Source organism: Hemiscyllium ocellatum, chromosome 7, assembly GCF_020745735.1.
Source record: "Hemiscyllium ocellatum isolate sHemOce1 chromosome 7, sHemOce1.pat.X.cur, whole genome shotgun sequence".
Taxonomy (NCBI): domain Eukaryota; kingdom Metazoa; phylum Chordata; class Chondrichthyes; order Orectolobiformes; family Hemiscylliidae; genus Hemiscyllium; species Hemiscyllium ocellatum.
In genome coordinates, this window is record NC_083407.1 from 76,201,080 (window position 1) to 76,216,561 (window position 15,482).

Sequence of the window (15,482 nt, forward strand, 5' to 3'; positions counted from 1 at the left end):
GAGCTGTAGCTGAATAGACTGGGGCTATTTTCTCTGCAGCATCGGAGCTGAGAGGTCACCTTACTGAGTTTTATAAAATCATGAGGGGCATGGATAGGGTAAATAGACAAGGTCTTTTTCCCAAGGTGGTGGAGTCTAAAACTGAAGGACATAGGTTTAAGGCGAGAGGGGAAAGATTTAAAAGAGACCTAAGGAGCAACTTGTACATGCAAAGGATGGTGTGTGTATGGAGTGGGCTGCCAGCGGAAGTAGTTGGTACAATTACAATATTTAAGAAGCAAATGGATGGGTATATGAATAGGAAGGGTTTAGAGGGATATGGCAAATGGGACTAGATTAGTTTAGAATATGTGGTCGGCATGGCCGAGTTGGGCCGAAGGGTCTGTTTCCGTGCTGTACATCTCTATGACTCTGTAGCTGTCAGTTTTTTTAAAAAAACTTTGCTTAACTGAATTAGGAACAAATGTGAGGTAGCACTTTTTGACTTTTGGTTTATTATTACTTTTTCATTAAGTATAGTGTGATTATCTTTTAGTCTTGTATTTAATTTTTTTCACCTTCAATGTCCTCATCTATCGAAAATATATCAGCCTTGGTTTTGAAAGCGCCATTTCTTTTTGTGTTGATGGGATATGGGCATCTCTGGCAAATCTAGTATTGGTTGCTCGTTCCCAATTTTGCCCCTGAATTGAGGGGCATACTGGTCCATTTCAGAGACTAGTTAAGAGTTAACACATTGCTGTGGATCAGGGTTCACAAAGGCGAGACCAGATAAGGATGACAGATTTTCTTCCCTAAAGAAAATTAGTGTACCAACTAAGTTTTTGCAACAATCCACAGTGGTTACGTGGTCACCATCAGACGAGCTTTTATTTCTGTATATATTAGTCATATTCAAATTTCACAATCAGCTGTGGTGAGAATCAAACATGTGTCCCCAGGGAATAAGCCTGGATCTTTGAATTACTCATCCAGTGACAATACCACCCTGCTACCACGTCCAAGCAAATTTACTTGGTTACATCCACAAATTGTTTGGGGAGAGACTACAGATTTTTATAATCTTTTGGTGTATAAGAGTATTTTCTGCTTTCCTTCCTAAATGGTATGGTTCTGGTTTTAAAAACGCCATTGTCTTCTTCTCAGATTCCCTCATCCAGAGGAAGCAATTATCCATTTCTAGCCTGCTGAATCCCTGAAACATTTTAAACACCTTGATCTGATCAATACTAAATCTTCTGTACTCAAGTCAATGAGATCTGACCTCATTTATCAAAGAAAACAAAGGTTTATAGCATTTTAAACCAGGCCTTTTGGATACGTTAAAGATAGCCTTGGAACACAAATCATATCCTGTGACCAAGTCGTACCCATGTTTCAATAGGGCAGTAGTCTCGCTACTTTTCCCTAAAATCTAACCAGCAAACATTTTACATAACAAGGATTAGCCTGCACGCTAGAGGGAAACTGTTCAACTGGCTCCTGTTTAAGTTTCTTTTGGGTCTCCTGCTAAATCAATCATCTCACAAAGCAGCACTGTGCCATCAAGTTACTGAAGCTTTGTTTGAAGGGGGCAGAAGGCTATATTAGTTTTGTATTGGAAAACAAAGATCAGCAGGAGAGGGCCTAGTACATTTCCTGAGTAGTTCAGTTCCTATGAGAACACAGCCACATCTGTGGAACACCTGCCCATTTGGGCTTTTTTGGTAAATGTCATGGCGTTGCTGAACAGGAAGAGGTTTCATATAATTACAATAGTTTTATTTGGCCATCAGTCTGTGTCATGGATATGTTTGACAAGGACCAAGGCAGTACTCGTGAAGTATTTATTCCCTGGAAGAAATAATAAGTGCTTTTTTTGGATGATTTTGATTTTGGGGAGACAAGACTTGAGCCATAGCATAAGACACAAAGTCTATGAATTGATATAAAATGAACAATACAAGATGTAAAATGGTTTCAACACAGAAACCCACCACCCGGCATGTTGTGTCAGTGCCAGCTCTCTGCAAGAAAGCCAGATGCTTCTATAACAAAAAATACAATTGGCATGCTGAAGTAAAGATTCTGATTTCTGTTGTTTCCTATGGTGCTCCTCAAAGAAATTCTAAATTCTCCGTGGTTTGCCATGTACTGCAAAGTTCTACTGTTCAAAGAAAAACAAATGCAGAAGACACTGAGCCAATAGTGCTAATGAGCCCTAAGTTAGAGTCACTAGTTTTGTAAAGTAGATAAGTGTGGAATTAACTAATGAGCCAACATGAATTAAAACTTCAGGCAAAAACATTGTGAATTATGAATTATCTACGTTCTGATGTGCCATACATAGAATTATCTGCTCCTTCCCTTTGTCAACAACCATGTACCTATCTTCACCTTGTGATTCTAAAATATTCCCCACTGCAGGTATACTACCTATGGAAAATTAAAATACAAATTCAGTTTCTTCTTTTTTAGCCTGAGCTTCCCTTTGAGTATTTGCAGATTTTTATCTTGCAACCATTACTAATGAGATGGAGTTAATGATTTTGGCTGCAGTAGAAATCAACGTATTTCAGTGAAACTTGGGACATCAATAGGGTATAATGCATGAAAGAGCTGATTTAGTTTTTGTTGAAAATGCAGATCTGCATCCTGGATTTGTTTAAAGCTTTTGTCATCTTTGGGAGACAGGGCAAATTGACTTTGTAAGAAAAATATTGCGGGTTGTCTCTCCTGCTTGAATTTTCAGAGCAGTTTGTTGGATGTGTATTGCATGAAGCCTCTTCACTAATATAGAAACTCTTAATACAAAAGTTAATTTTTCAGCTTTGTGGTTGCATAGCATCAATCAGGCAGGGGAAAACCTTTATATAATTGTAATAACATTGAGTTAACACAGTGTGGTGAAGGCATGCATTCTGTTCAGTGGCTTCTTGTTTCAATGTGCCATTTGTGCTTACTCCCCTCTACTTCCTTTCCTGTTTGTTTTTTTTCTTTCATTCCTCCTCCTCCTCTGTAATTCCCATTTTCCCCTTTCTATTTCCACTCTCGGCTTTGGAGTGGTTCTGACATTCGGAACAGTTTTCTTTGTAGAATTGCACAGCACATAAAGAGCCAAAAGCAAAAATTGCTGGAAAATCTGAGCAGGTCTGGCAGCACCTGTGGAGAGAAATCAGAGTTAACATTTCAGGTCCAGTGACCCTTCCTCAGAACCTTTCTTTCTCTCCACAGATGCTGCCAGACCAGCTGAGCTTTCCCAACAATTTTCCAAAATATCTGCAACAAACTAACCACTAAACAAATTTGACCGTCTGAAATGACTAACACAGTTAATATTTCTTCAGCATCATCAGACTGTTTCCAGTCTGCGGCTATTTTTGGTTATGTATTGTATTATGAATATAATTAAAATTGACATCAACATCCCTGGATCAAGAAGGGAAGAAGAGCATTGTCAATCTTTCTTTTATTCAGAGCATGCCCGAGGCCAGATTAGGAATGAATGTGATGTCCCATTAGGTTGAATTAAATAGCCATTTGAGAATGACAAGTGGGCCTTGATAATATACCTTGATAAACAACATTTTCAGGAGACCCATAGGTGGGCCTGAAAAAAAAACCCTACAGGATTATTACTTTTTTGTTTCATCCTTCTGGTTCAGAATGATAGAATTAATACATACTCTCATTGGATGCTTAATAATAAAGAACTGCTGTTGCTTTGAGGTTACTCTTCAACAGTCAAATGTTTTAACATCTTGCTTTTATTTCTGTTTGGAGATTCTGTTGCAATGATGGGAGCAATATGCAGCACAGCTGAATAGATTACTGCCCAGGGCAGACCATCTGGAGTAATGCTAATGTTTCGACATGTCTGTCACCTTTTTTTGATGCCTTGACTGGCTTAGTTTTGTTCCATTCCAATAAAAGTAGAAATACTTGAACTGATTAGCATCTTGAAGCATCCCACAACAGATGTTGCTTATGTCATTTTTGCCAGTTTATGTGGGTGTTCTTTTGTAAAATTTAGTTTTACTTTGCATGTCAGTTTTTTTTCAGTCATCTAGTGGTTAGGCCATATTTTACAAATTAATTCAAACCCAAGTTGTTTGTTTATTTCTTGACTTTTTTCAAAAATAAACTTGTACTTTTGTTTATCCCCCTCTGGAAAGCAATAATTAATGCAGGGACCAACATGTTTTAGTGCTCTCATCCCTTCATTGGACAGTTGGTCAGCATGAGCTGAGAGTGTTTAATGCCGGATGAATATTTGAAAGTGGGCACTTTCACAGACTAGATCTATCTAACTGGTCACGTGCAAATACTTTTCTTTGTCTTAAGGTAGATGTCAAGATTTGGAATTCCAGCTGTAGTCTATTCACTTTGTCTACAGCCTGCAAATCTGATATCTTTTGTCCCATTGCAACTGTTGTTCTGTCTGAGAATCAGTCTATTATCTTCCATCTTAATATTGCGAGTGATCATATTAGTGATTTTTCTTTGTCAAGTCAAAATATCAAAGTAGTCACAAAATGACTATAAGTGCATTAAGCAGAAATAAACCATCAATGAGATTTTTCTTCATCTCCATAACCTGAAACTTTTTAAAATAAATTGCATGACATATGTCTCTTTATATACAGAGGAACCTTGATTATCTGAACGAGATGGCCAGGCACTATGTCATTTGAATAATTGATTGTTCGGTTATTTGATTTCCTCTGAGGCTCGGAGTGTTCTGTGAAGTCTACTCCCTGTTCAGGAGACTAGACAAAAGCACACTGCGCGTGAGACCCTGCCCCCTCCCCCAACCCCGTTCGCTCCCACCCCAGCCGCTTCCCACCCCATCTGCTCTTTGACGTAATGTTTCTTTCGGGACTTTGAGATCCCCTTCAGATAATCTGATATTTGGATAATTGATATTCGGACAATCAAAGTTCCTCTGTATTAAGACAAACTCATAACTGTGGGCCTAAAAATGAATTGATCTTTGTTTAATTTACAGATGTTGCAATAGGAGTTCCTTATGCAGGGGAAAATCATAGAGGTCTGGTTTATATTTATAATGGGAAATCTTCTGGTCTAAACCCTCAGTCTTCGCAGACTTTGGAGGGGCAGTGGGCGTCAGATAACATGCCTGCAAGCTTTGGTTATACCATGCAAGGAGCTTTTGATATTGACACAAATGGATATTCAGGTATGTTTGACAATCTAAAATTATCCTAAATTGGTAAATGTTCAGACAGATTTTAATTTTCATATTGATTTATCTGGTAAGTGCATGCTTCAGTGTTATTGTACAAATTCTTTTGATTCTTTTAAAACTATTATCATTGCATCATTGAGCCTTATCTATCTGAAGTAGTTGTACACCAAAAGTACACAGGGGTCTAATGGGATTAAAAAAAAATCTTGGGGTTACAGTAATGCAGAATGCATCAAATATTTTACAGGTGCTACTTCATATTGAATAGATTTTACAAAAAAAAAGCTATCATTCTGTTTAGCAGTCAGCTGGCTATCCCTGAGCAGTATATACATTTACACTAGCTTGACATAATCAAAAGTGAGATGGCACTGCCTACTGAATGTACAAAACTTCATTTATTAGAAATTTTTGTAGATAATCTGAAACCTTGGAATCCAGTCTGATTTCAGTTGTAGATATGACTGAATTCTTTAGCATTGTAAACATGGATTTTTTTAAAGCATTGTAAGCATTGAAAACAATCTAGTCCATCAATCAGAGAACCCTGTCAATCTCAATGTACATCTAAGATATGTATGTTACTACTTAATCTAATGAATGTGTCAATTGGTCTCACAGAATAGATTTCGAGTCTAGAATCAATCAGAATCTGCATACGCTAACAAACTTTCAAATTCCACCCTATCTTTTTATGTGTAACTCTACTGATAAGTACTTGTTGGAATCTGTAATTAATGTAATTATACATATTTACTTGATGTGTTTAGATGCATGATGCATAAGGAGGTACTGTAGCATGCTATGCTTAATCAAGATTTCAGCATGTTTTGTATCAAGGTGCTGCTTTTAGGTCATGGTAACATTTTTATTCTCTGAAGCAATGCCTTATAAATAAAAGCATACTGATTTTTTTTTAAAAGTCAAAAAAGAGACAATGCAGCTAAGTATTTCCTTGTCTCAATTTACCTTCTCTTTAATGCTTCTCTCAAAAGTATTGGCGTTTCCTATATATTGACAGCTTAACATTTGGTCCTTTATTTACATGTAAGCCTTGACGTTGAGATTATTAGACTATCAGAAGTGGAAGGCAGGACCTCAATGAGCTAACTCTTGTCTTTGAGCACCATTAATATAGTAGTAATTCCACAGAATTTATCCCCTTCTAATTTTGGTGATTATGAATCTATTACTGTACTGATGCTGCATGCTAAGCTTGGTCTAGTCTGTTGACTAAGACAAGAACCATCAAAAAAAATTCATTCAGCATTTTCATGAAACACTGGCAATTAGATGGAGGTACTATTATTGAATTATGGTATGTGTGGGAGTGGGAACACTGTTGTGTCCCTATGAGGGAATCTTTGCTTTTTCCTCTTGATGGTGATTTCTCAATCTTCCCAGCAGATTCCAAACAAAGTTCCCTCCCAAACTCAGATAACAGCCAAAAGAGACAGGAAATAATACCAGCTGTAGTCCTGTCAACATTTTTGTGGTTGAAAATATGATGAACAAAGAACCATATGAACAGTTTTAAAACCTGGATTCCAAATAATAAGATTTAATTTTTTTAAAAAAACCTTCTTGCTAGAAGTTGATCTTTCTTCATAAGGAGCTCACTTTTTTGTTTGTACATCTTTTTTCTAGATTTAATTGTAGGAGCTTTTGGTGCTGACAAAGCAGTTGTTTATAGGTAGGTAACTTCATTTTATGCATTTCTGAACTGTAGATGTGATATTTTAAAGGAAATATGTCTCATTTTCATAGATTATTAGTCAGATGCTGCTGATCCCTTTTTTATATCTAGATTGAGTCCTGTTGTTTGTCAGAGTACTGTATATCTGTCTGGAGAACCAGTGAGAATACTGATTACTTTTGAGTTTTCCTGAATTACAGTGATGTTTTTTATGAATCCTTCATTGCCTACTCCACTACAGCAACTGTTGCCCTGCAATCTGCACATGAAAACTGAGTCGTGATGGCAGATAGGCAAACTTCACAGAGGCAGATAGGCTTCCCTGTCAGAAAGATGTATTAAGCTTCTCCATAAGCCCAGTGGACAGAAGTAAGGCCTGGTGTTACATCATGTTATACATATGGGAAGATCATAGTTGTTGCTTACTAATATTCAGCTGTAAGAGGTGATTCAATTGGGTTCTGTTTCCCCAGCTTTGGCAACTAGAAAATTGTCTTCATTTGTCATCGTTATTCAGTCTGCTGTCTTGAAGATTAAATGCGAAAGTGCACAACATATATCATGGCATTGATGCACTTTTATAGATGCAAATGAGCAAAATATGTAACATCTCATTTAATTGTAGTTGCTATTCTACTCAATGATGCCAAGCAGCAGCATGTCAATCGAACAGCTCCTCAAAGCTCGATTCCAACCTTGAGTGACAGTCTGTGTGAAGTTTGCACATTTTCCCCGTGTTTGCATGGGTTTCCTCCGGGTGCTCCAGATTCCTCCCACAATCCAAAGATGTGCAGGTTAGGTGAATTGGCCACGCCAAATTGCCCATAGTGTTTAGGGGTGTGGAGGTTAGGTGCATTAGACGGGGTAAATATAGAATAATAGAATAGAGGAATGGGTCTGGAAGTGGGTTACTCTTCGGAGGGTCGGTGTGGACTTGTTGGGCCGAAGGGCCTGTTTCCACACTGTAGGCATTTTATGAAGTGCATTCCATCTCCCTGAATCTGCCTGTAGTTCTAAGTTGATCCTATCCTCCATCAAATATGCCCTTGGTACCAGCCTGTCCTTTGGGAGGAGAAACTCCTACTATAGTTCTAAAATCTACACTAGCATGAATGAATATTGGCTTCAAGGTCCTATGATTGGTTTTAAAAAAACAACTTTCCCAGAGGTCTCCATTAAAAAAAAATCATTTGCTGCACCCATGGTGAAGAAAAATACCATTTCCTTGGCATTCATGCATTTTTAGATAATTCATGTTAGGTAGCATATCTCACAATTCAAGGACACAGTACTACCTGAGTGGTCATCTCAGGAAAATGAAGCTGAAGTTAGATTAACCGTGCTTCATTACATCAGAATTATTATAATTCTGCATGTTGTTCGGGCAGCTACTGTATATTTCTGTTCTCATTCTTCAGTGTCATAAATGTTTACATGTTTTTTCTATGAATCCAGGTAAAGAGTAGCTCCCTGACTTGAACTTAGAACACTGTGGCATAAGAAGAGGCCCTTCGGCCCACCATGTCTGTGCCAACAGTGATGCCATTCTAAACTAATCCCATTTGCCTGCACATGATCCATATCCCCTTATTCCCTGCCTGTAGATGTATTTGTCTAAATGCCTTTTAAACTTTGCTATCATATCTGCTTCTACCGTGTTCCAGGCACATACTGCTCTCTGTATAAAAAGCATACCTCGCACATCTCCCACAAACTTTTCCCATCTCAACCTTAAACATATGCCCTCTACTAATTGACATTTCTACTCTGGGAGAAAGGGACTTTAACTATCAACCATATCTATATTTCTCATAAATTTATATACTTCTGTCCGGTCATCCCTCAGCCTTCGATGATGTAGTGAAAACGAAGTAAATTTGTCCAATCTCTCCTTATAGTTAATATAGTCCATTTCAGGCAACACTCTGGTAAACCTTTTTTGCACCCTCTCCAAAGCCTCCACATCCTTCCTGTGGTGTGGCCCCAGCAACCAGAATTGCACATGATACTTTAAATGTGGCATAACTAAATTCTTATATTGAGACAACATGACTTGCCAATTTTTATACTCAGTTCCTTGACTGATGAAGGTACGCTGTATGTCTTCTTTATCATCTAATGTACTTATGCTGCCACTTTCAAAGAGATAAGGACTTGTACTCCAAGATCTCTTTGTGTATCAATATTCCCAAGGGCCCTGCATTTACTGCATAGTTTCTTCTTGCATTTGGCCTCCCAAAATTTACTGTCAGACATTTGTCCAGATTAAATTCCATCTGCCATTTCTCTGTTCAACTTTACAGCTGACCTATATCCACCTGTATTCTGTCATAACCTTCCTCATTATCCTCCACTCCACCAATTTTGTCTCATCTGCAAACCTACTGATCAAATCACCTACAAGTTCATTTCCGTCATTTATATATATTACAAATAACAGAGATCCAAACAATGATCCTTGTGCAATACCACTGGTCATAGACTTCCAGTTAGAAAAATACCACCCCCCCCCCCCCCAACCACCATCTGTCTCTATGACTAAGCCAATTTTGAATTCAATTTGGCAACTTATCATGGACCCCATGCGATTTAATCTTCTGGATCAGCCTACCATGAGGGACTTTGTCAAATGCTTGAATAAAGTCCATGTAAACAACATCCACCGCTCTACCCTCACCTATCATCACTTTCTCAAATAACTCAAGTTTGGGAGACAAGACCTCTCCCACATAAAGCCACACTGACTATCCCTAACAAGTCAATTCTTTTCCAAATATGAGTAAATCCTGTCCATAAGAACCTTCAACAATAATTTGGCTACCATGATGTAAGACTCCCTGGCCTGTAATTTCCTGGACTATCCCTGTTATCCTTCTTAAACAAAGGAATAACATTGGCTATTCTCCCGTCTTCTGGGATGTTGCCCATAGCTAAAAAAGATACAGAAATCTCTATAAAAGCCCCAGCATTCTCCTCCTTTACCTCCATCAGTATCCGTCAGATCCTGGGTTGTATCTACCTTTAATGTCTTTCAAGACAAAACCCAGCACCACCACCTCAATATCAACATGACCCAGAATATCAACATGCACCTTTCTAATCATCCATGTCCTCCTCCTCCTTAGTGAATAGCGATGCAAAGTACTCATTAAGAACCTCACTCATTTTCTTTGGCTTCTTGCATAAATTCCCTCCCTTTTCCTTGAGTGGACTTACCATTTCCCTATTTACCCTCTTGCATCTAATTTATGGATGAAATGCCTTAAGTTTTTCCTAAGTCCTACATGCCAAGGGCATTTGGTGGTCTTTTCTATCACTTGTAATTTCTTGATTAAGTTCTTTTCTGCTTCTTTTATGCTCCTCAAGGGACTTGTTCGACTTCATTTACCTAAACTTTATTTATGCTTCCATTTCCTTATTAACTAAACTTGCAACATCTTTTGTCATCCAAGGATTCTGAATCTTTGGCTCTTTAGCCATGCATTATCTTGCTATTTCTGGTCGCGCCTAACACATGGCACAGTGAGCTCTCCTAAGATTACAGCCCTGCTATAATTACAGTCCTGCTTTTCAACTTCCAACTTAACTCCCTAAATTGTCTATGCAGGACCTCATCTTTCTACCTATGTGCCAGTATCAATATGGACCACAATCAGTGGTCACTCCACCTCCCCTTTCAGAATATCCTGTTTCCACTCAGACATTCTTGACCCAGCACCAGTGTGAGACAAAATGCCGTCCTGGAGTCTTGCTCACGTTCGTAGCAATGCCTACTTGTGCCCCTGTCTATAGTGTGCCCTGTTACAACTGCTCATCTCCCTTTTAACCCTCCTTGTTGTACAATAGAGCCAATTGTAGTGCAATAAGGTAGAGTAAAATTATTCCATTTAAATATTCATGGATGATGGCCTTATCTTTAATGCAAGGATATAATTTAACATTGGAAGTAATTAAACAAGCACTTAATCTTTTCAATATAGTTTAATTGAAACATGTTTCTCCAACGAATGGCTCCAGCGATTCATCCATTATGATGTTAGGTTGCTTTAACCTGGATCTTTAATAAAAAGCCCAGAGAGAAAAACTCATAATTCTAGTTTAATTACATTGATCTGGAAAGATATTTGGCTCATCTGGGACATATAAATGTCATACTAGTCTGGAGTTTGAATTTAACTGTTTTACTATAAGAGATTTACTGTGTAGTCAATTATTTAGTATCAAATGGGGGATGTTTATTAATGATACTGGGTACAAATTATTTTGGGAGGCATCTCCTGTTGCAAATACCACAGACCTTTTGTAGGTTAAAAAAATACACTAAAGCATGAAAATGAGACACTTAGCACAATGCATAATCTAAAGCACTTTTTTTCTGAAAGTGTTCTACACAAAAATAAACTTTAAGTGAACCATTTCTGTAAAGGAGGAACCTACAACAAATGTGAGTGAAACATCTGGGTTCTGTGGGGAACTTCAAATGGAAACAGTTACAGATCATCTGAGAAAGTGTTTATTAAAGTAGTTTACAGTACATGATTAAAATGATTCTCTCAGCCCTTGAATAATACTACAAAATTCTAATAGTATGTTGGGATTGCATTAATTGGAATTAGCTGACATGTTCAGTATTTACTTCAAGTGGTGTCCTCATATGCCTTGCTCTGATTATTTCAGTCCAGTAAAATGAAAACTATTTTAAAGGTAGCAAACGATACCTTTTAATGCAATTCTCTTTGATCCAGTTCATAATATTGAATATTGGATAATTATAGCCATCAGTTATCGTTAGTGGTAATGTGAATTTCAGGCCAGAGTTACTGCAGAATTTTGCATAGAGTTGTCATAAAAGATGTTATGTTAATTTTGATTTAGTATTTTGATATGTTTCTGTTAAAATGTCAATTGGAGATCTCTTGCCATTACTAAATTAAATGTGTAAGTATTAATGGTGTTATTCTGAATTGTGTATTTCTTGAGGGAGATTCATATGTAGTGCTAAGCTATGTAATAGGCCTACATAAACTTTTTAACATAGAGTTACAAATGTATTCCACTATGAAGATCATGGTTTTTAGTTTATTTAATGTAGTTGAAAGACTAGTAGTATTTTAATTTAATGATATAAAACCAGCTATTATATTGGTTATATTTAAGTTGCACTGTAAAAGCAAGCTTATTGTCTGTTTCATCATTTTTGAATCCTATAACAATGAAGCTTTTATTGCAGTTCCAAATCTTGTATGATAAAGGAGCATGGTGACATTGACACCAGATGAAAAAATAGTTGATTGTCTGGTTATATTAAAATTGCCTTTGTGACCGTTCATTCCTATTAAAATTTAATTTTATGTCATTGAAAATAGTTATGAAGGAACCAAAAAAAAACATGATACCTGAATGATTGATTGAGAGCAAGATGGAAATATTTTCCTTTACCCTGGTTTCAAAGGGGTTTTTTTTTTGTCCTCCTTCAAATCTTCAAAGTGGGAAACAAAAGGCGGATTTTGTCACCCAGTTAAATGGAAGCTAGGTTGCCAAATAATCTTGGTGCTGAATAACACAATATACTGAGCTGAGAAAATGTCTGAAGTGATATGTTGTGATAAGTCTGTACCTCTGTAGAAAATGAAATTAGTTCAGAATATCTACATTAAGCTACTGTTAAAGGATGGTTTTTCCTCCTGTTTTAAACTTTTTAGAGCCAGACCTGTAATACATGTGAATGCTTCATTAGAAGTCAACCCATCAATTTTGAATCCGGAAAACAAAAGCTGTACACTGAGAGAAGGTGTCATGGTCTCTTGGTGAGTTTGATTCTGTGTTATGGGTGACGTACTGAACCTTGAATCACTGATTTATTTTTCTTAGTCTGCTATTCAATGACCAAGTAAGTGGAATCTGTGAAATACAAGATATTTTATCTAACCTATCTATTATTCTATTGAAAGACAATTTTGACTGTATAGTGATATAAGCCAGTTAATTAATAATATACCATAAGCTTCTAGACAAATTGGAAACTTTACTTAGACTCGATTGCCAGGCATGAATAACATGAAATAGTAATTGCATAAACTTTACTTAGTTGAACAAAACATATTTCCATTAACCAAAATCAGATGAACTCCTCATTCATCCACTTGCTATTTATGGACTTTTCTAAATAGATACTGGCTGCCTCATTGACTTATTTTACGGAGCTTTCTGCACTTCAAATATAATCCATTGTTTTGAAGCTGTTAGGGATGCCTTGAGGATATACCAAGGTGCCACATCAATAGAAGATCATTTTTCCTCTCTCTCTTACACAGTAAGGGGCACCAGAAAAAACTCAGTTTTTCCCATTCATAACTCACCATGCTGATAAACTTTCAGTGTTTCTTTTGAACCTTTTGTGACATTTATCTTGGTGGTCATATAGCCTCCCTGATCTTCCTACAATTGACTTTGTTAGAGAGGCAGATCTAGCTTTGAATAATTGGGAGAATACTCCCCTAATGCAGATTTTTGTAATTCATTCATGGGATGTGGCTGTCGCTGTTTGGGCTAGCATTTATTGTCCATTCCTAATTCTCTTTGAGAAGACGATGGTGAGCTGCCGCCTTGCACTGCTGAAATTCATGAGTGCATGCACTACTGTTGTGACTGCCAAGATTCTAAGTTAGCAATAGCAAAGGAATGGAGATACAATTCCAGTTGTGGTTTGGATGGGAACAGCAACTGGTTTGATGCATCTGCTTTCCTAGTCTTTCTATTTTGTGGAGGCTGTAGATTTGGATGACAATGTCCAAAGAGCCTTGATCCTCCAGTGTTGGGTTTTTCCCTGTAGGGTGCGTTAAGTGTAAAGCTTTCCAGTTCTCAGCAATAATACTTTCATTTTCAGTGCAAAAAATCGATTATGTAATTAAAATGCAAAAAACGTTTCTGAAATGTTGATAAGTTGCATATTGAAGACATTAGTAATATAGCAATCTGCTGTGTTGGCTCTGTCAAAAATGCTAACAAAGGAGCCATGTAAAAATAACTGTTGTATTTGTATACTCTGCAAATGAAAGTAATTCTGAATTTCAGGTGAATTGACCTTGAGAGAATTCCATCAAAATTAATGGTCTGAATTCTAAATATATTCAGAGGTTAAAATGAGCTACATCTTGAAGAATTATTTCCTGGTTGAAGTGCCCAATGTATTAGTTTGTATTGCAGATCAATAGTGTTTCAGGAAATGAGACTGTTTAATGATACAGTTGTAAGTCCTTCAGAACTCAAAGTTGTTTTGCACCACAGTTAGGGAACATCATATTAATCACAGCATTACAGTCCTATGGCAGAATTTCATCTTCAGAAGTATTTCTGCATTTGCAGTTGTTGCAATTGACCTTCATTTTTAATTTAAAAATAGTCTCAAACTATTGGCTTGACACAGTTGCTGATAGCCTCTTCTCTCCATCAGTTTTACAGTTAAGTTCTGCTTAAGTGCATTTGGAGCAAGAGCCACAGATTTCCTGGGTGAGTTTGATCTTATCAAATGTGCATACTGTGTAGTTAATTATAATTTAAATTAAAACTATAGTCTGTCTTTATGTTGTGAATGACAATAAATGTAACGGTTGTGTGATCTTTCAGGAGTTAATGAAATAAAAGCTAAAACATGACAGCATGGTGATAAACCTATAGTTGATTAAGTGTGCCAGAACATAAGTTGAACCAAATAGAACCATTTAGTTGAAATCGGGAATAATAAGATTAAACTATTAATCAAACTTTCATTTGACCTGGTTGGCAAAATAGATGCCAATGAATGTTTTGCTATGGCTATCTTTTAAGAATTAAGTCAAGCACTTTATGACTGGCAAAGTGATGACCATTTAATCACCATTTGATGGAGTGACTCATGTTATTTACCAATTAGAATTTGATTTTGTTCATTCTACACATGCATGTATCAGTGATGTATTGCAAATCCAGCTCAGTGTAATCAAAATAAGCTTAATGCTGGCAGATTACTTACCAAGAACTTTAAACATTTATATATGGTGTTGAATCCTATTTTGTAAAGTAAGGAAAACATGCTTAAACTTTGACATGCATATTTCCTCAATCAATTGCACTTCTCTGAATAATGCTTAAAATATATATTTTTGAGGGCTCCTCAGGAAATTTTCTTGAGGGCTACATTTTGGTTTTTGGGAGCTACTTCTTAAGTCTCTCAAAATCATTTATTCGGTGGTGCAGTCACATAGTAACAATACCTTTTTGAATTTGTGTTGGCATATACACAAATGCTGACGTAGAATAACGAAACTCAAGGGTCCTCAATACACATAAACAATCCATTAAACTTAAAACTATAACATGTAAGGAAATAATTAATCTGCTCGATACCACACATTTAAGCTGGTACAAGACAACAGGCATAAGTTAACAATTTGTTTTCAAAATAACCAACACACACTTGTGCATGCAAAAATCTATCACCATAATCATCTTTTGTGGCAAGTGGCGAGCTGCAGATATAGTGTTTCCATCACATATTTGCAAGATTGGAAATAGTGTATGCAGTTATTGCCTAATTTACTATATCTCAGATCTCCATTT

The 15,482-nt window shown here is 36.8% G+C and overlaps 1 protein-coding gene across 1 annotated transcript in view; it reads left to right on the forward strand.

The window, feature by feature from the left end:
• Window positions 1–15,482, forward strand: part of itgav (integrin, alpha V) — a 134,813-nt gene that overhangs the window by 74,731 nt on the left and 44,600 nt on the right. Inside the window, exons 13-16 of the mRNA XM_060827351.1 lie at window positions 4,988–5,179; window positions 6,836–6,881; window positions 12,587–12,691; window positions 14,338–14,393. Coding sequence (XP_060683334.1) covers window positions 4,988–5,179; window positions 6,836–6,881; window positions 12,587–12,691; window positions 14,338–14,393 — 399 coding nt within the window. The remainder of the gene's footprint in view (window positions 1–4,987; window positions 5,180–6,835; window positions 6,882–12,586; window positions 12,692–14,337; window positions 14,394–15,482) is intronic.